The sequence below is a fragment of the Sinocyclocheilus grahami genome, unplaced genomic scaffold, assembly GCF_001515645.1.
Source record: "Sinocyclocheilus grahami isolate Dianchi unplaced genomic scaffold, SAMN03320097.WGS_v1.1 scaffold75.1, whole genome shotgun sequence".
Taxonomy (NCBI): Eukaryota; Metazoa; Chordata; class Actinopteri; order Cypriniformes; family Cyprinidae; genus Sinocyclocheilus; species Sinocyclocheilus grahami.
The window spans coordinates 734433-755418 of record NW_015505254.1 but is presented as its reverse complement, the minus strand read 5'-3'; the positions used below and the strand labels follow the sequence as shown (position 1 = coordinate 755418).

At 36.8% G+C, this 20986-nt stretch overlaps 2 protein-coding genes across 2 annotated transcripts in view; both read left to right on the top strand.

Moving 5' to 3' along the window:
• The window catches only part of LOC107585909 (ral guanine nucleotide dissociation stimulator-like 1), a 29016-nt gene extending 10475 nt beyond the window's left edge, over positions 1 to 18541 (top strand). The window contains exons 2-14 of the mRNA XM_016273090.1: positions 10453 to 10563; positions 11909 to 12117; positions 12936 to 13010; positions 13319 to 13512; positions 13629 to 13753; positions 13855 to 14070; positions 14469 to 14572; positions 15419 to 15494; positions 15649 to 15735; positions 15956 to 15988; positions 16109 to 16123; positions 16995 to 17109; positions 17217 to 18541. Coding sequence (XP_016128576.1) covers positions 10453 to 10563; positions 11909 to 12117; positions 12936 to 13010; positions 13319 to 13512; positions 13629 to 13753; positions 13855 to 14070; positions 14469 to 14572; positions 15419 to 15494; positions 15649 to 15735; positions 15956 to 15988; positions 16109 to 16123; positions 16995 to 17109; positions 17217 to 17404 — 1548 coding nt within the window. The 3' untranslated portion in view covers positions 17405 to 18541. The remainder of the gene's footprint in view (positions 1 to 10452; positions 10564 to 11908; positions 12118 to 12935; positions 13011 to 13318; positions 13513 to 13628; positions 13754 to 13854; positions 14071 to 14468; positions 14573 to 15418; positions 15495 to 15648; positions 15736 to 15955; positions 15989 to 16108; positions 16124 to 16994; positions 17110 to 17216) is intronic.
• Positions 18542 to 19313: 772 nt separating this feature from the next.
• The window catches only part of LOC107585908 (perilipin-2-like), a 7135-nt gene continuing 5462 nt past the window's right edge, over positions 19314 to 20986 (top strand). Inside the window, exon 1 of the mRNA XM_016273089.1 lies at positions 19314 to 19320. Coding sequence (XP_016128575.1) covers positions 19314 to 19320 — 7 coding nt within the window. The remainder of the gene's footprint in view (positions 19321 to 20986) is intronic.

The following is a 20986-nucleotide window of genomic DNA, read 5'->3' as shown; positions in this document are numbered from 1 at the left end:
ATTTTTTAACTAATTCATTAACATCGACATAGGACAAGAAAAAGCTAGATTTAAAAACATGGCAAACTGTGATCAATTTAAAAATGTTTAAGATATATTAGTCTAGTATATTTCTTAGTTTTACTAGTAGTCACTAGGTTAGTCTTCTCTAGAGGAGTATACAGTACCCTAATTTGGTTGGGAAAGTCCTCTAGGTGGAATCCAAGTTTAAACCCCCCGAAAAAATCACAATAAGGTTCCATTTGTTAACATTAGGTAAATATCGTAGTACACATGAAATAACAATGAAAAATACTTTTAAAGCAATTATTAATTAGTAAATGTTCATTTCAGAATTTACTAATATATTATTAAAATCAAAAGTTGTATCTAATGTATTGCTCATTGCTAATTTTTAATGGAGTTTAATGTTTAAATGGATTAACAAATGTTAACTATTGTAAAGTGCCAATAGTACCAATAGCACTTTCTCCTGTGCTATGCTTTTAGTTCAAATATTCTCTGCTGAATGGAAGAATAAAATCTATTTATATACTATTTTATATATACTAAATGTTTGTGATTGAGCAACATTGCCTGTAAAATGTATTTAGTTTGAGGGAGTACTCTTTGAATCTGTCTTCATAAAACTAGCCCTTGAGGTTTATGATCTCACCGCTGGCCTTGTTAAGATGGAAGTGAAGGGCAGAAAGCATTGAAATGCTTTCTTTTGTGTTCCCCAGTGTGGCTGCATGAACGATCACACTGATTCTCTATGGCGTCTTAATTGTCCTCTAGGAAGCCTACGCGTAGCAGGACGTGTGAGAGCCTGAGTGTGTGTGTGAGAATGAATGGCCACATGACACCTGTTAATTTCAACCTTGTCTCCACTGGGTTCAAACAAATGAAAAGCCAGAAGTCCTGCACATAAGGGACATAATGGAAAATCCCTTCATCCTGACAATCAACTACAGCGTCAGCCTTCCTCATATTGTCTCTTTGAGTTCCGTCATCCAGTCATATTAGAATCTTTCCATCTTGAGCCATTTAAAGTTGCGATGTAAAGGAAGTAGCAACAGGTTGATTCTTCTTTATTGTGACGTAGATCCAAGTGAAACAGAATACTGAAAAATGAAAAAAAAAAGTAGATTGGGTACTTGGTTGAGTCCATTGATTGTTGATTGGATGGAGGCAGATCTGAATGCGAACTTGCAGTAGATTGAAAGAAAATGGCAGAGTTTAAGACTATATTATTTTAGTTTTTTGGCCAGGTAGGAGAGATTTATATCTCGATGGAATAATTCCTGGTAAAAAAAAAAATTATAATAAAAAATAAAGGATAAATAAAAATTATTGGAGAAGTCATAGGCCTATGTCATCAGAGAAAAGTAGTTTCACCAGAAGATCAAGTTACGATATTTTAAGTAAAAATTATGAGCTGAAAAAAGAAAGAAAGAAAGGAAAAGAAACATGCATGGAACACAATGTCATGCAAGATCAATGCATGCGTTCAGAAATAATTTAATGGCATGATTAGCCTAACTACAGCCATGATAATCAATGTTATACAATTCAAAATACAACACATATACAATTTGTATATCAATGTTATACAAATCAAATACAATACAATTCTGGAGTCACATGAGGGTGACTAGATGATAGACTTTTCATTTTCGCGTGCACTGTCCGTTCTCGTGCGTTTTAAAACGTTCTTCGGTGTTAATGTTGATGTTTCACAGATTAAAGTGTGAATAATGTTGAGCTTTCTAGCAGGAAGCTCCAGGAAGGACTTGTGTTGCCTGGCCCATCATAACACCGAGAGATACGCCACCACTGAAGGTTCCTTCCCAGCGCCCTCTAGCTCCAGCTCTCTCTGTCTGCGTCAGCTCAGTTTATAACTCTTCTAGTGACACTGGAGCAACACAGCAGTCCAAAATCTGACCGTAAATGTTCCCATACATACAGAATGGACTAGACTCGCCTTTTCTTTATCCCTCAGGTTTTTGCGAGCCCCCTTTGGCGGTGTAGACATGATAGCTGGTTAGTCGGTCAGGTACAATGACAACAGGCACATAGAGTTGGGAGGCTGCAGGCAGGAAGTGGGAGATTTCCTGGAATGTGTGTTTTTCCCCTCACAGTGGTGCAATAACAGCAGTCTTGTTACTCATGCTCCATAGCTTCACAGGCCTTGTGCGTTTGTGTGTTTACATTTGTGTGTGTGTGTGAGTCCACCGCAGGAGGAGAGACTGACTGGAGACTGCGATTGTACTCTAGGGAGGTTTAGATTCAGTATGTTTCTATTGGTGTCGACAGAACAGAAATCCTCAGCCTCCCTAGGGGTCTAAACACGCTCCCTAAGATTCCCTCTAAGCCTGTTTCCTAAGCTCAACCCCCATGCCTCCCCACCTGAAAATAAACACCAGAAAATCCCTCAACAAATTAAATATTTTGCTCTGTATATGTCTATGGGGATAGTTCACCCAAAAATGAAAATTCTGTCATCATTTTTTAACTTTCATTTTCCTAAACCTGTATGATTTTCTGTTTTTCTAAGAGCACAAAAGGAGATGTTAGGCTGGATGTTCATGCTGCTCTTTTTCATACAGTGAAAGTGAATGGTGTGCAGAAGCTGTTAAGCGTTATATAAAAAAAAAAGATAAAAAACACCAAACATGTGAGGTGTCTTGATGCACTTAAATTCACTTAAAACACTCTTCTGACACACTAGTTTATTGATTTTGCCTTCTAACAAGAATTAGATTTTTGTTTTGATGAATAGAAAAATTCAAATAAACAGAATTTATTTGAAATAGAAACCATTTGTAACCATATAAAAGTCTTTACTTTCACTTTTGATCAATTCAATGCATCCTTCCTTGCTAAAAAAAAGTATTAATTAAAAAAATTTTTTTTTTTTAAATGATACCCGGAACGATGCATCACAGAAGAATTAAAATTCCCAACACAGCATCACATTATTTACTGTTTTTGATGGCATTCATGTGGCAGAAAAAAAACCCAATAGAAATTACATTTTGAACATTTTTTAAATAAATGGTGCATGTGATATGCATGTTTTAGGGCATGTGAAAAAAAATCATATGAGTTTGGAACTAAATGAAGGGGAATAATTATTTTTTTAAGGGACAGTGTTCTTAAATGAAAACAAACATTTGGCGAACTATTGCTTAAACAGGTTGCATTTTCACAAATTAGTGGTCAGTCAATATAGATTTACTGTATTTCCTACAGCTTGAATGTAATCAAATGAATGTTTCCTTTAAAGATTGGCATCACTACTGCTGTGGTGGTTGTGCATATAGATACACACTATCTCTATCTATTCCCTAGGGCTATAGCAGTGTATGAGATCAGAGGTGTGTGTGTGTGTGTGTGTGTGTGTGCACGTCAGCCGGGTCCAGCCGAAAGGTCTGCCATTTGTCAGACCTTGTTGTCGTGCACTGCAATGACATCACTCCCTTTTGAAAGCAAACAGCTGTCCCTTGAGGGGGACCAAGAGGTCATGACCTCTCCCACTGCTTCTCCACGCTTCCCAGAGCCCCCGAGAAGCAGCTGAGTAGAGGACACCCAGTCAGACCGGCCTGGGAACTGGAGCGGATCCCAGAGAATGAGGATTTCCCCTCTGGAGCCCCATTACCCTCACTGACTGGCCTTCACTGACCGGACCACTCCTTTGTATGTCAAACACACTTATTGAATTTGTTGTGACTGTAGGCATGACGTTGAGGGTGATGTAGTTTGGTTTGAGGGACTCATGTGATAGGTTGTCAGGGTTCTCCTGTGGTTACTTGCATGCATTTTACTAATACAATCTTGGTCCTGGTTTCTAGAATGTTAACCACACTCAAGGATATTAACCGCAGGGATTAACCATAGCGCTCGACTAAATTCCATGAAATTCTAGATTGAAAATGATTTGCTCGTGGACTAGATTCAACAACATTTTGATTTTATTTTATTTGCCTTCAAAAACAACCTCTTAAAGTGCTATAAAAATTATTATTATCGACATTTTTAATAGCTTCTTATTAAAAAAGTTCTGATGTTCCCCAGAACAGTTATGAGAGATACATTTGATCTAATTTAATCTATTTTTTAACTAATTCATTAACATCGACATAGGACAAGAAAAAGCTAGATTTAAAAACATGGCAAACTGTGATCAATTTAAAAATGTTTAAGATATATTAGTCTAGTATATTTCTTAGTTTTACTAGTAGTCACTAGGTTAGTCTTCTCTAGAGGAGTATACAGTACCCTAATTTGGTTGGGAAAGTCCTCTAGGTGGAATCCAAGTTTAAACCCCCCGAAAAAATCACAATAAGGTTCCATTTGTTAACATTAGGTAAATATCGTAGTACACATGAAATAACAATGAAAAATACTTTTAAAGCAATTATTAATTAGTAAATGTTCATTTCAGAATTTACTAATATATTATTAAAATCAAAAGTTGTATCTAATGTATTGCTCATTGCTAATTTTTAATGGAGTTTAATGTTTAAATGGATTAACAAATGTTAACTATTGTAAAGTGCCAATAGTACCAATAGCACTTTCTCCTGTGCTATGCTTTTAGTTCAAATATTCTCTGCTGAATGGAAGAATAAAATCTATTTATATACTATTTTATATATACTAAATGTTTGTGATTGAGCAACATTGCCTGTAAAATGTATTTAGTTTGAGGGAGTACTCTTTGAATCTGTCTTCATAAAACTAGCCCTTGAGGTTTATGATCTCACCGCTGGCCTTGTTAAGATGGAAGTGAAGGGCAGAAAGCATTGAAATGCTTTCTTTTGTGTTCCCCAGTGTGGCTGCATGAACGATCACACTGATTCTCTATGGCGTCTTAATTGTCCTCTAGGAAGCCTACGCGTAGCAGGACGTGTGAGAGCCTGAGTGTGTGTGTGAGAATGAATGGCCACATGACACCTGTTAATTTCAACCTTGTCTCCACTGGGTTCAAACAAATGAAAAGCCAGAAGTCCTGCACATAAGGGACATAATGGAAAATCCCTTCATCCTGACAATCAACTACAGCGTCAGCCTTCCTCATATTGTCTCTTTGAGTTCCGTCATCCAGTCATATTAGAATCTTTCCATCTTGAGCCATTTAAAGTTGCGATGTAAAGGAAGTAGCAACAGGTTGATTCTTCTTTATTGTGACGTAGATCCAAGTGAAACAGAATACTGAAAAATGAAAAAAAAAAGTAGATTGGGTACTTGGTTGAGTCCATTGATTGTTGATTGGATGGAGGCAGATCTGAATGCGAACTTGCAGTAGATTGAAAGAAAATGGCAGAGTTTAAGACTATATTATTTTAGTTTTTTGGCCAGGTAGGAGAGATTTATATCTCGATGGAATAATTCCTGGTAAAAAAAAAAATTATAATAAAAAATAAAGGATAAATAAAAATTATTGGAGAAGTCATAGGCCTATGTCATCAGAGAAAAGTAGTTTCACCAGAAGATCAAGTTACGATATTTTAAGTAAAAATTATGAGCTGAAAAAAGAAAGAAAGAAAGGAAAAGAAACATGCATGGAACACAATGTCATGCAAGATCAATGCATGCGTTCAGAAATAATTTAATGGCATGATTAGCCTAACTACAGCCATGATAATCAATGTTATACAATTCAAAATACAACACATATACAATTTGTATATCAATGTTATACAAATCAAATACAATACAATTCTGGAGTCACATGAGGGTGACTAGATGATAGACTTTTCATTTTCGCGTGCACTGTCCGTTCTCGTGCGTTTTAAAACGTTCTTCGGTGTTAATGTTGATGTTCAGTGCTGATCTATGATGATGTACAAAGTTATTTAAAAAAAAATGTACGCAGCATTCCAAAATAAAAAGGCGATAGAAAGCGAACTACTAAAGCGGGCGGGAGGGAGAGAGAGTGCAGTGGGCGGAGTTGTGTCATTCTCTAAGCGGGGGTGGACTGCAGACAGAGCCGGAGGGAGGGAGCGAGGGGAGCAGCTTGAGACTCCAGAGATCTGTGACGGGCTGTGTATGTGTATGTGTGTGCGCGCTGCGCTGGATGAGGACAATTCACACAGGATAGCTCTGCGTACTATACTTGAAAACATTTGACCCTTTCTTGCTGGACTTGGGCTGCGTTCTGATGCCGCTACCGGACGATGAGAGAGGCCCTCACCATGAAATTCGCTTGGAAAGCTAAAATGGTAAGAAGTTGCGGTTCGTTTGCCCCCCTGCGCACTGTTGATTTTGCGGCTTTGAGCTTCTAGAGAGAAAGACGGGAGCGGGAGGGGGAAACGAGAGCTTGGAGTGGAGGATAAAGAAGTTTGACAGGGGAGGGGGTCGTGGTGGGGAATATAAATAATGTTGTTAAATTACATTTTACTGCAGTAACCTATCGCACCCCTCTGTTTATGATCCACACGCTGATTTGGATCTGAAAGTCTTCACGTAGGCGGCGGTTCCCGTTAGTTTCTCACTCTAGAAATGCTTCTACTTTTATGATGAACAGCCTCCAGGCTGCAGACAAAAACAAAGCGGACAGATGGGCTTAAACCCACTTGTTATTGTTGTTATCGGTGAGGGATTGTTTCTCATGGACTTTGGGGTTGTGTTGTTTTTGTGTGCAGGCTGTAGGGGGTAGAAAACGTCTCTGTTTGGGATGATAACATGGTCAGCATCCTTTCATTGTATATAGGATTTAAAGGACCTAAACAGAGTCCTCAACTGTCCCACAGCTTTTAAAGTCCATTCGTTCTAATGCTTTTTCAGGGCTTTCATTACTGTTAAAAATATAGTGTTTAAGTTATCTGACCATATAAATTCTCATAGTCAATTTGAATTGACAAAGCACTAAACGTACTAAGAACTTAAGTACTTATTTTCATGGTTTTTATCAGATATTTATTACATTTACATATCAGATAGATGCTTTAGATATGCATTCAAAGTATTTTTCATTGCTTTTGCAATCTCTAGGAGTAGAACCCATGGAATTGGAATTGCTCTTTTTTTATTATTATTATTATTATTAATAATAATAATCATAATAATCATAATAACAGTTTAGCATCAGCAAAAATGAAAATAAAAGCAATAAATATTAATCAAATTAAGTAATAAATAAAATAATAAGAAAAAGCCAGTGATAAAAAATAATAACAGTTTATAATACAATAGAATTAAACTGAATAAATGAAAGCTAATATAATTCAAGCTAATAAACTTAACCTCAAAGAGCTCCCATCTAATCTGATTCTGATCGCATGTGGCCACTGTACTAGTACTCCACTTTTTTTTATTTCAGAGACAAACTATTTTGTTTCCTCATGTGTAGCCCCACCCTCAGGCTTTTACTTAACCTCAAAGAGCTCCCATCTAATCTGATTCTGATCGCATGTGGCCACTGTACTAGTACTCCACTTTTTTTTAATTTCAGAGACAAACTATTTTGTTTCCTCATGTGTAGCCCCACCCTCAGGCTTTTAAAGCCGCTTTGGAAAACATAAATCTGATTCTGATCGCATGTGGCCACTGTACTAGTACTCCACTTTTTTTTATTTCAGAGACAAACTATTTTGTTTCCTCATGTGTAGCCCCACCCTCAGGCTTTTAAAGCCGCTTTGGAAAACATTTCTTCCAGTACTAAGGGGCAGCACAGTGCGCAGACTGTGGACTCGACAGGGTCCGGGCAGTGGGTGAGCAGACCTCCTACCATTGTTTTTGAGTGTGGACTGCATGACTCATCCAGCTGAGTATTTCTCTGAACGCACTGTACAGGAAACGGCCCGGGAAATACAGACAGACTGATCCACTTCATTCCAGGGACAGTTACTCTTTCAGGCGCATAAAACTGCAGACGTATAGTCTGGATGTGCTGCAATAGTGAAAAAGCTCAGTAGGGAGATGTTTGTAATGTCAGGGTTAATGACTTTGAAAGTAATGTACATAGGCTATATCTGTTAAAACTATTACACATTGTAGAAATACACACACCAATAAAACTAAATTTTATTTTTATTTTTTTGAGGTTCAGAAATAGGTTTTGGTACTCAAGAGAGCTGGATACACTTGTTGGACCTATTTAGCATGGCTTTGGATGAATTCACATAGTAACTTCTGGAATCTTTTTGGAAAACGTCTGGTGACATCGTTAGTGAAACAGCAATATTTCACGAATGCCTTTTGGTGCATTTTTTTTAGTGTGCATGAAGGCAACAGTTTATTAAACATCTAAACATCTGTATTTATTTAAAGTCTTCCCACAGTCTCTTGAGTATGCACTGCAAAAATAAGTAAATAACCACATTTTTTAAAATGAAACCATCTTAATGTCTTATGAAATAGCATAAAAAGGTTAACAATAGTTTTTCAGTCTTCATATGTCTTAAATATAAGTATTTAAAAAAATTTTTTTATTAAGATTAATTTTCTTGTTTTTTTGCACTCTAAGGAGACTTGTCTTTAAAGGGGACCTATTATGCTCCTTTTTTATGTCTTAAATATAAGTATTTAAAAAAATTTTTTTATTAAGATTCATTTTCTTGTTTTTTTGCACTCTAAGGAGACTTGTCTTTAAAGGGGACCTATTATGCTCCTTTTTAAAATATGTAAAATAAGTCTCTGATGTCCCCAGAGTGTGTATGTGAAGTTTTAGCTCAAAACACCCCACAGATAATTTTTTATAGCTTGTTAAAATTGCCACTTTTAAGGTATGAGCCAAAACACGCTGTTTTTGTGTGTGTCCCTTTAAATGCAAATGAGCGAGCTGGTGCTTTCAGAAGAAGGCAGAGCTTCAAGAGCTCAAGGTTAGCATACAAATAAACGTTCCACTATTAGTACAAGCCTGTAATCTTTACAGAAAACGTACTCGGTTTAAAAGTCAGTCATCTGATTGTACTGTGCATGATAAATGATCATTTATGAATTACACAGACGAGGAGCATGGCGCGATTTAAAATAACAACAGCTGGTCTCATTGTGCCTTAGCTACTATCGCAAACTAAAAGTCCCACAAGTGGTCGAATTCACATTGCTTTCATATGCAATTTTGAACTACCACGTTTCTATTTACGATCGTTCTGGTAGCACGTGAAGGCAGCACCAGTGAAAACAGGCATAGCTTTAGCAACATTAGCCTTTACAGAGTGCCAAGAAGCTCTTTCAGAAAGGCAATTTGGAAAACAAACGCGTGATACTTACTTTGTCTGGAGCTGACGTTCACACACAAAGCGTTGGTATTGATCGCTAAACATATAGGGGACTTGACCGATTTTTTTCTGGGATATTTCCTTCGAAAATGACATTTAACCAGTGTCCTCAGCAGCTCAGATGGAGGGAGTTTATGGAGACTTTTATGTTCGTTGGTGCATCCTAAAACACAACATTTGTAATGCCTCTTTAGCGCTGATATTTTATATCTCCAGCAGCTAGCGCTACATCAAGAAAACAGTAATGTTGCACTGCTGCTTGTCACTCAGGGCTGTGTCTATGCTAATAGGGCAGAGAGCATCACAAATTGGCAGAACTTTTTCCCTATATGGTGAAAAAAATGAGTGGGTGGATCTGTACCATTATAGGGTGGTTGTCTACACACACTGTGGCCACACTACTGTTCAAACACCTTATAAAAGTGATTTTTGCATAATATATAAAATAGGTCTCCTTTAAAGCTGGCATTTTCTAAATGTTATTTCTTTTTATTTAACCTCATAATTTTTTTTATTAAATCTTTTCAATCAAATGCAAGTTCGCATTTAGATCTGCTGTCATCCTAATCCCTGACCCCCTTTTTTCTTTTCAGTAATCTATTTCACTCATATACGTCACAGTGCAGAAGAAAAGATCTTCCACTACTTCCATTTCATCATGACTTTAATGGCGGTTATAGACAAATTTATTTTGGGTATGAAAGACTGTGCAGGATTTCGTATATCACAGCTCTACTTTAGTATTATTGACTAAAGTAGGCAGAATTTATCGATATTCTCTGTCTGACAGTTTAATATGATAGTTAAGCTGTGCACAGCCTAAAAGGCTCCACTCACCCAGACACTTAATGTTGGTCATCCCATTATACTGTTTGCATTTGTGTGTTTGACTGAGAAAGCCTATGTGTGTGTATGTATATGTTTACAGTCAGACTAAGTTTGGTTCTTAAACCCCAAAGCTGGATGGAGAAATCCTTCACTGTTAAGAATCTGTAAAAGCTCTCAGGCTGATTTTTAAAACGCCATGCCAACTCTGATCTAATTTCTATTCTCTCCCCCTCTTTCTGTCTCCTTCCTCCAAATGAGTTATCATTTTCTCTCCTCCACTCACCCCCTGTCAGTCTTTTGATACTAAAATTTAAAGCCAGAGTTCCTGTTTATGCCGAACTGAGACATGTTGTTCCCCAGTTTTATGCCATGACATTCCAAATGGAGTAACATTGATTGTTTTCTCCCTCTGCAGAGCTCTGTGCAGGACTGGGGAGAGGAGGTCGAGGAAGGAGCCATATACAACGTGACGCTGAAGAGGGTCCAAATCCAGCAGGCGGCTAACAAAGGCGCAAGATGGCTGGGGGTGAGAGGAGGCCTTTGATCTGAATGCACTTCCACTCTTTATTTAAAGAAACACTTCGGCTGCCCATGCTGGGCCGGCCAGACATTAGGGCATATTAAGCATATTGACCTTGTAAAGCTTTTTATGGTTTACGGACGTATTTAGTTGTGGGGTTCCTATAGTGTTCTGGTCATTAGTCTTCATGGATGGTCGCAAGAAAACACATAAAACTTTCTATAGAGTTGTTTGTTTGGTAAAAGTAAAAGCCAAAAATGGAAGTTCTGTCACCATTTATTCACATTAATGTCATTCCAAACCTGTATGACTTACTTTATTATACACAAAAGATGATTTTTTTTTTTAATGTCTCAATCGTGTTGTTTTGAACCCCAGTGGCTTTTATTATATGGAGAAAAACACTCTTCAAATTACCTTCTTTATGTTTTCCTTAATGTTATCACTACTTGTGTGTTTTAGTGACAGGAAAACATTCAACTCTGTTCTCTGTTGCACATTTTGAACCTAAAATTTGCTGCATGAATTTCAAGGTTTATACAACATTGTTATTTTATGAAGGCATGCTGTATATGGCTCCGTTCCGAATTACAGTGGTGAATATGGTATAATCTGTTGCTTTAACCTTGAATAATGTTTTCCATATTGTCAACACCCTTCTGAATCAACATTAAAAAAAACAAAGCACTTATGAGCTGATTTGATTTCCATAGGGCTTTAGTTTGTTGTAACACAGCTGTTTCTACACTAAATGGGTGTCGAGTGAAAACACAGTTAATTTAATGTAGAATCATTTCATAAGTGTGACATTCATGATTTCAAAAGCAAGTTCGCTTTACAGTAATCATGCTACAAAAATGTAAACAGAAATTTGTTTTAACATCGCAGTTAAAAGAAAGCCACATGTCTTACTTTTTGACACCAGTTAGAGCCCTGTTTCAGAGAGGTCATGGTGCTTAATGTTTGACCTAGTTTTAGGGACCTCAACTCAATCACTTTATTTTTTCATCAAGAAGATTTAGTATTCTTGCTGTTTCAGTGACATTCACCTTTTTGTGGCCTACTTTTAAGTCACTTTTTTTGTGTGAACCATATTTTCTTCAACTAATGAAGCATTTTTAAGAAGTCTGCCGACTTTCCAGCGCTTCTCAGAGAGGGAGGAGGAGGGTTGCTCTGATTAAAAGCAGATTGTAGAGTTTCCTGTTGTAGCGTGCTTGCATTACCAAGGTCTTGTTCTTTTTCTTCCCCTGTTTATTTCTGCTTTTCTCTCTGTTTCTCTACATAATACTTGAGTGCATGCTTTAGAATTGACCTCAAAGTATTTTCCTCTCCTTCTCCTTTGCTCTCTCAGGCAGAGGGTGACCGCTTGCCCCCAGGTCACACAGTCAGCCAGTTGGAGACGTGTAAGATCAGAAGTATCCGGGCGGGGACACTGGAACGTTTGGTAGAGACACTCCTCACAGCGTTCGGTGATAATGACCTGACCTACACCAGCATCTTCCTCTCCACATACAGGGCATTTGCTACTACACAGAATGTACTGGAGTTGCTGCTGGACAGGTGTGTACTCTTGTGTGCTTGTTTTTGATTGCACACATCATAAATGTCAGGTGAAACCTGTGTGCATTCTGATGGGCTGTTTTGAATGTTCATGTTTGCATGTATGCTTAGTGAAGAGAGGTCACATTTTGTGGTCACGCAGCTAAGCAAGTACAAATGCCCATCTGGTATTCAAGGTATTAATGTAAACACAGTCGGTTAAGTTGCGTTAATGTAAACAGGTTAAACAAAAAATTGGATGTGTGTCAAAATATTAGATCTACGGGGAACACACGGTACCAGGTAATTTTTTAAAGTCTGATTTCCAGGCCTGGAAAATTAATGGAAATGAATAAAAGGTCATGGAAGTGTCTATGGTCAATATAATTGTTTTCTAGTTATGTTCACTTAAGTATTTCTTTCACTAGATATTGCTTTTTGTAAAGGCAATCGTTAGAAACTGCCTTTTAAAAATCATGGGAAAATCATGGTAATTTATTTATCTGAAAATGTGGGAACCCTGGATCTGTGCAATATACTTCCCAGTTTAAATGCATCAAAGTATTATTTTATTACAAAAAATTATGATGTTTTATGTTTTATATTGTTTGTTTTTCATTATTATTTTGTTGTTTTAAAATAAAAAATAGATTGTATTTTGGATATTTACAAATCTTTACTAATTAAAAGTGGACTACATAGGAAAGATTAAGTAATAAAAAATAGTAATTAAAAATAATATGACCACTTTATAACTTTTTTTGGGGTCCTTGTTCAGTGGTTACTGCCTTTACCATTTGTCAGAATGCTCACATGTTGGTTTCTCTCTTCGTTCTCAGGTATGGTAGTTTTGAGGATTGTGAGGGGGAGCATAACCAGTGTCGGACTGGAGAGAGCAGAGTTGCTGTGAGAACGTGAGTTCCCTCATCATCGTGGTTATCTGTGCCGTTGCATCTGCAGTGACTTCCGAGCAGCTCTCGTATTTGTTGTTTCATTTCCATGGAAACTTAAAAATAGAGGTCAAACACTGAAATTGTGTGCATGCATGCGTGTGTGTGTGAGTTTAGAAGCAATTAGAAATAAAAGGGATCTGATGAATGATGGTGCTTGGTTGCTGCATGAATCACAGCATTGCAGCTGAATTATACTATGAGAGATTCCCTCACTAGTTTGCGCCATCTGGTTTATACAAACATCTATGTGTTATTATTATTTTTTTCAGTGCTTTGGCCTCTATTCTAAGAGCCTGGTTGGATCAGTGTCCAGAGGACTTCCAGGAACCTCCATCATATCCGAGCTTGCATCGTGTGCTGGGTTTCCTGCGGAAGGCCATGCCAGGCTCAGAGCCAATGCGCCGGGCTCAAAGTCTGCTAGAACAATTGCATGTCCAGGCCAGCCTAGAGAATGAGACTCAAGGTAAGTCATATCCGGTTACTGTTAATAATTTTATCCATCCTATCTAACTTCTTGCCTATTCATGTTTGTTCTGTCTTCCTGTGCTTACAAAAACATCTGCTGTCCGTTTGTTGCAGGAGGCTTTCAGTACACCAACCCTTTCTGCATTGGGGAAGATGAGGAAGTGGAAATCGATTTGCAGGAGGACTTCTTCTCCTTCAAGGTTGACCTTGTAGCAGAGCAGCTGACTTATATGGATGCGGTGAGAGAGAGAAACCTAGATTAAATCAGTACTAAGGAACATGAAATATTATTTTGTACTTTCTTTGGCTCAAGCTATGAAATATTTCCTTCTTTCCACAGCTGTTATTTAAGAAGGTGGTTCCTCATCACTGTTTGGGTGCTATCTGGTCTCAGCGTGATAAAAAGGACGGCAAACAGAGCGCGCCCACCATCCGCGCCACCATCACTCAGTTTAATGCAGTAACGGCGTGCGTGGTCAGCACCATCCTCCGTCAGCGGCAGATACGCCCGCATTTGCGTGCTCGCATCATCCAGCGCTGGATCGACGTTGCACAGGTGCATAACGCAACACACACACATTTGCACGGTCACACCTCCCAGTATGACTTATGTTTTGCTCAAGTTTAAACCTGTCCACCTCAGGCTCATTCGAGCTAGATCAATCTGCAGCGCTTTAGTGTTGTGTGATTTTTCTAGCAATACTTTAGATAAAGATAAAGCCTGACGTTGATCTGGAATATAGTTTTTCAAAAGGCATTTACTGGTCTTGGTGCATTTGGGTAAAGACTGACACCTAATCTATTTCTTTTTTAGACAAAACTGTTTTAGATGAGATCTAGATAAACCAAAGTAGACATAATAATGACTTTCAGCCTCCCAAAGGATTTCTGATAAAGTCTCATTAGGACCATTTGTAAATGAAAATGTATAAACATTAATTAACATGTTCTCAGGAGTGTCGCATTCGTAAGAACTTCTCATCTCTGAGAGCCATAGTATCAGCGTTGCAGTCCAACCCCATCTACAGACTGAAGAGAGTGTGGGCCTCTGTTTCCAAGTAAGTTCTGTCAATAAACAAGCCTGTCAGTCATTTCTTGATTTCTAAAAATATATAGACTGGTGAAATTATTCAAATCCTTTCAATAACATTGGTTATGTTTACCTGTTATGTTATGATTCCTAATGAAGTCTCTAAATGAATGCCATTCAAAAGTTTGGGATCACTATTATTTATTTATTTATTTGAAATGTACAGTTTTATTAAGCAAGGATGCATTCCACTGATCAAAAATGACAGGAAAAACATTTAAAATCGTACAAAATATTTTTATTTTAAATAAATGCTGTTCCACAAGTTTTATGTTCTATCAAAGCATCCTAAAAAAGACGCTGCATCACAGTTTCCACACTTCATTAAGCTGCACAATAATTTTCAAGTGATAATAATAAGAAATTTTATTGAGTACCAAATCAGCATATTAAAATTATTTCTGAAGGATCATGTGACACTGGAGTAATAGCTGCTAAAAAGATCAGCTTTGCCATCAGAGGAATAAACTACATTTGAATATATCCATATGAATTTATATTAAAGGGGTCATATGATGCTTTTTTTAAAGATCATTATTTTATGTATTTGGTGTAACAATATGTTGACATGCTTTAATGTTCAAAAAACACATTATTTTTCAAATACTGTACATTATTGTAGGTCATATATGCCCCCCCTCTCTTAAACGCTTCGTTTTCTACAAAGTCCCTCCTTCCGACAAGCACAGTCTGCTCTGATTGGCCAGCTGACCCAGTGCATTGTGATTGGCCGAACACCGCAAGCACTCGTCGGAAATGTAACGCACCATAATCACGAGCTTCATTTTTCAAAATAAATGTAAATGTCCTCAAAATTTGCCAGTCTGGACAGCTGTGCCAAAGATCACCAGAAAAGATCCCACAAGAGACTTCAGTTACAGAAAGAGATGGTAAGTTTGTAAAAAAACAAAACGACAACAAAAAATTGTTAAAAAAAACTAGTGTCAGTATATACTGATAACAGAACAAGAGTTAAATATTGTGTTTAAAATGTGTCATGTTAGCTTAAAGCTAACACAAATATATCTAACCTTTTATCTCCAGGGTGCCATGCAGGGGACGATTCCATATCTGGGTACATTTCTCACAGATTTGACCATGCTTGATACAGCACTGCCTGACCAAGTGGAGGTAAGTCAAGCTGCGCATCCAACCACACATTTCCAGACAAAATGAAAGCCTCATAAAGAATTATCTCTGTTATTACTAACCTAAAATTCCCAGACTGTTGAGGTTTTCATTACCAAGGTTTATTTGACCTTCTTTTGGATTCCCAAGAACTTTAATCAAAACTTTCATGAGTAAAATGATGAGGAGAATCTGGGCTAAAGTCTATTTCTGTGCTTCACAGGGAGGACTGCTCAATTTCGAAAAGCGGCGCAGAGTAAGTACAACGTTCCTTATTATTTGGTTTTTATTATAGTCAAAACATCTGTTGAATCTCTTATTCATTACTATAGGCATTCAGATCTGTGGGAATGTTGAATAAAATCTCTCTTTGCAGGAGTTTGAAGAAAAAAAGGACAAAACACACAACAAAATTACTAAAACTTGAACTAAAATTAAAATGGAAAATAAAATAATAAATTCTGAATAAAAGAAAAAACTATAACAGTATCTCAGTGATACCAAAATAATACATCCAACCCCACTTTTCAGTTTAAGAGTTGTCTTATATTAAATGTTATTTAAAAATGCTAATTATTATTGTTATTTAGTGTAACTAATATGTGTTTCAAATCAGGCAGACATGCCTGTAAAAAACAATTAATACATTTGATTTAAAAACTGGTGTGGGGACTGGTTAAATATCATGAGATAAATTGTGATATATTTTATTCTATTGACAGCCACCGATTCTTACCAGAAAGAAATATTATAAAAGCAAAACTGCTTATAATTTTGTGGTATAGTGTTAATCTCATTCATAAGGTGTTCATCTCTCCTTCCTTGCAATGTACATAAGTTCAGAGTGCTGTAGAAATTATTTAAATTCAATACTTAATAAAAAAATCATCACCATTATTATTATTGAATTTTTAAATGTTTCTCATCAGGTTTATACATCCAACATATTATTATAATATGTTATATAATATATTAAATAAATATAAATATTATAAATAATTATATAAATATTTCCAGATTCCATTTTAGTGATTTAATTTGGCTTTAGTACAATGACAATATAACAGCCAATTATTTAAATATTTATATTTATTGTTCTCAAACAGTATAAAAATGTGCAGAAGAACAGTATACAACATTTTTCAGAGGATCATCATATTTAGAGGTTTTTGGAAAAAGCTTTAAAATCCCTGTTCTAATAGCACTAAATTAAGAGAGAGAAGACTTTCTGATGTAAAATGCATCATTGTTTCTCCACGCAGCTGACCAGCCAGGACAAAACTCCAGCTGTGATCTCTCGAGCCATGGCCAAACACAACCTGGAGGGTGAGCAGGCCGCTGACTACGAGCTGGTGCAGGTCATCTCTGAGGAGAGAGGTACGACATTAAAACTTGTGTATCTGGCACATTATGATATGTTGTTTAGGTTTGTTATGGTGGAATGCCATCGACACAATCACAATCTTTTTTCCCTCCTTCTCCAGAATTGGTCATCCCTGACAACGCAAACGTGTTTTACGCCATGAGCACATCTGCGAACTTTGACTTCCTATTGCGTCTGCGTGGTTCTGAGGGGAGGCCGGTTCAGCTGCGCAGTCGTTGCAGCTCCACACTACCGCGCACACAGCAACGCTCCAGTCTGTCCCTCAGGCTCAGCAAGGTCACACTGTGACCTCTAACCTTTTTTACACCAGAACAGGCTTTGTAAAAAGACTACAGCAGGTGGAGTACTAGACTAAATGGCCTTTATGGACGATTTCAAGGGGAGTTTATTGACTTCAGAAACATTTCAGAACTAATTTAGACATCTCATGTTCTTCCTTGCTGCCTTTTGAAATTAAAGGCTTATGTTAATAGTAGCATGTGCCTCCACCTCCCCACCTGGCCCACAAAAGACACATCCCATCCTCCCTTTTGCTGGATATTTTGCACAAGTGCAGGAAGGTCTCCTGCTCCTCATCAGTATTTGCCTAACAGCACATCTCTTCCCAGCCAAGAGGCCTACACGACTTCCTCAGAGAGAAAGAGTGGAACGAAAGAAGCTGTGGGGAGAGAAGTTAAACGACAACCATGTTGCCTTTATCAGTGGTAATGATGGAACTCTTGCGTCAGTATTGAAGATGAACTGCAGTAGCTGTGATGCCGTCATCAACGTGTCCTTCTTCTTTCCACTTGTGTGGATTGTATCCCTAGACTTAAAGTGCTTAGACTGGCTCACTAAGAATCCATAGAATTACATTTAGTTTCCATCTTTAAGTGCAAAATGGAGAAAAGAACAACCGTTTCCTTTAGATATCACAAACGGTAGGTATACGATGAAACAAGATGTATGAAGTTATTTTTTCTGCCTATTCTAAGCATTTTATCTCTGTGTATTTCTGTGTTTCTTATATTGTGAGCTGTGTGACGAATGCAGAAAATATGCATTCTGATTGGTTCCTGCTTGGTTTTATCAAGTCTGTGGTGTTTCCTTTCATGATTGGATCCATGTTGTGTCTTTAAGGTGTGGTCACACAGCACCAATAGGATGGGTTTCTATTAGGAAACCTGGATTGAGCTACCTTCCTCTATGAAAGTGCACTTGCTATAGAGTGGGCGGAGTCAATAGGTGTGTACTAAAAAGAGCACTTGGTCCACTTTTTGTAGCTTTCCTCTCTTCTGTCTTCAAGCATCACTATATTAATGATATACTTTTCTTTTTTTATACGTATGTTTTTGCAAGAGATGAAGAAGTAGCCACGATATCTATGAAAAAAGGATTTTGGAAGTTTTAAAAAGATTTTGTGAACTAAAAGAGAACATGTAAAAAGAGCTGTGAAATATGAGTGTGTGATTGTAAAGTGAGCATTAAAACAAGTCAGTCATTTCCATCAACCAGCACAATAATTCGCTCTCATTGTACCCCCGTCACCCTAGAAGATGTTCTCCAGAGCATTTTAGACATGTTACTTCTGTGCACCTGGTGAATATCACAAAAACTTGTTTTACACTAAAACAAATAGTTTTACACTGAGGCATTTTAACACCAAATAGTTTCAATAGCTCCTAAAGGCTTATGGAATTTTTGCCTTAATCCTGTTCTTTCTCTACATAATTCCCATAAATTTGTTAATCTGGTATGTAATAATCATTAGTTGGCCCTGACTCCTGGTAATATGTCAACGGATGCACTACAGAATGTGCCAAACATGCCCCTTTTTTGCCTTTTGTTCTCTCGCACTAATTAAGAAACTTATGTTTGTTACATTGAACACTTAAGACTTTGATGACACTAACAGTTTTTCAACAAGGTAAAAACGTAGTGTTTTAACAGTAGTGGGGGCTGCAGTGTTTGTATTTTGATTCATTTGTCTTAATGCAAATTTATTCAGCACTTGTGAATTTTCTCCTTTCTTTATTTTGAATATTTCTTCACTACCAAAGAATTGTACAGAGAGTCAGTGAATATATTATTATCGTTATGATGTTTTGTAATTTGAATATTACTTTTCATGAATTAAATGGAGACTCTCTGAAAGTACTGTGGATGTTGACTGAAATTGACTTTGCTTGCATCACACCTAAAATACCATAAAAAGAAAATGACAGGTATGATTCATTCATTCAAATGGTTTTGTTTTATAATTCTTCTTTTGTCTGTTTTCTGTTTCAGTGTTATTGTTACCAAAACCAAAACTATTACCAATTGGATAACAGTAAATATTGATAAAAATAGTTTTGATTTGAAATAAAGTAAATATAAATATTAGATGAGAAAACTTCATTCAAAATTCAACAAAAATTAGAAATGTTGCCTAGACACTAAGTTGAAGTATTAGAATTAAAACTAAAATGAAATTAAAGCTATATTGAAATAAAAAAAAAAGGAAAAAGTTATCTTCTTTTGTCTGTTTTCTGTTTCAGTGTTATTGTTACCAAAACCAAAACTATTACCAATTGGATAACAGTAAATATTGATAAAAAATAGTTTTGATTTGAAATAAAGTAAATATAAATATTAGATGAGAAAACTTCATTCAAAATTCAACAAAAATTAGAAATGTTGCCTAGACACTAAGTTGAAGTATTAGAATTAAAACTAAAATGAAATTAAAGCTATATTGAAATAAAAAAAAAGGAAAAAGTTCATCTGAAAATTACTGAAACTTAAAATTAAAATGAAAACTAGAAATAGAAAAAAGTTCATTTCAAATACACACAGATTACTCAAGTCAGTACTCACGGTGGATGCTTTGACAAATGTACACGTCACCACTGCATTACTCATCACCATTATCTCATGATTAGCAGAAGTGTAGAGGCAGCTTTTTTTTACAACTGGTTTCAAATCTTCATGAGATTCCATATCTTATCTTGTTTGGTTGTCAGTCATCAGAGTTATAATAAACACCATTGACATGGAGGGACAGGCCTGGATTATGGACCAAGTGCCTCAGAGGCCTATCAGAGCCTTAAAAAACTCATTCTGTGCCGCGCGAGATCTCCATAGATGTTAGGTCACATCCAATATCATACTGCTTCTTTCACCTCAGATGAACTCAAAAAGCTTCATGATAATGATAACTGGTAAACTGCCAGAATCTTTATCAGCACCCTGATAAATCTGGTTTAAAGGTCCAAAATATTGTGAGAATAAATCGCTCATTAACAGGATACACATAATATGTTATAGTATATTAGATTATATTGTGTTCTCTTTTAAGACAATTATTTACTAGCCTAGAGGCATTTTACAGTAATAATTAAAAGGGGTTTAATTTAAAAGGGGTCATATAATGCGATTTCAAGTTTTCCGTTCTCTTTGGAGTGTTACAAGCTGATTGTGCATAGATAAGATCCCTGAAGTTGCAAAGACTAAAGTCTCAAAACCAAAGAGATATGCTTTATCAAAGTTAAGACTCGCCCCCACATATCTACCTCACTATGTGGAAATATTTGCATAATGCCACCCAAATGTGCACGCAAAGAAAGAAGGCGTGGTTTCAGGAACAGCAGTTAGTGTTGAAGCAGCCATGTCAGGGAGACTCTGAGTGTTTTTAGGCGAAAGCAAAAGCACTTTATTTGGCCTTCCGAAAGTAGATGCATTTAGGAATCTTTAAGATTACTTACAACAGAACAGCAGTGCATTTTATGGACGACCGTTTCTTGAACCTAGGAGAGGAGGTAATTCTGACTTTGCTATGACAATCTGGCGCTTCTGAATCAGCTACTGTTTTGTTATTAGTTTAAGTATTTGCTATTGACTGTTCAAATG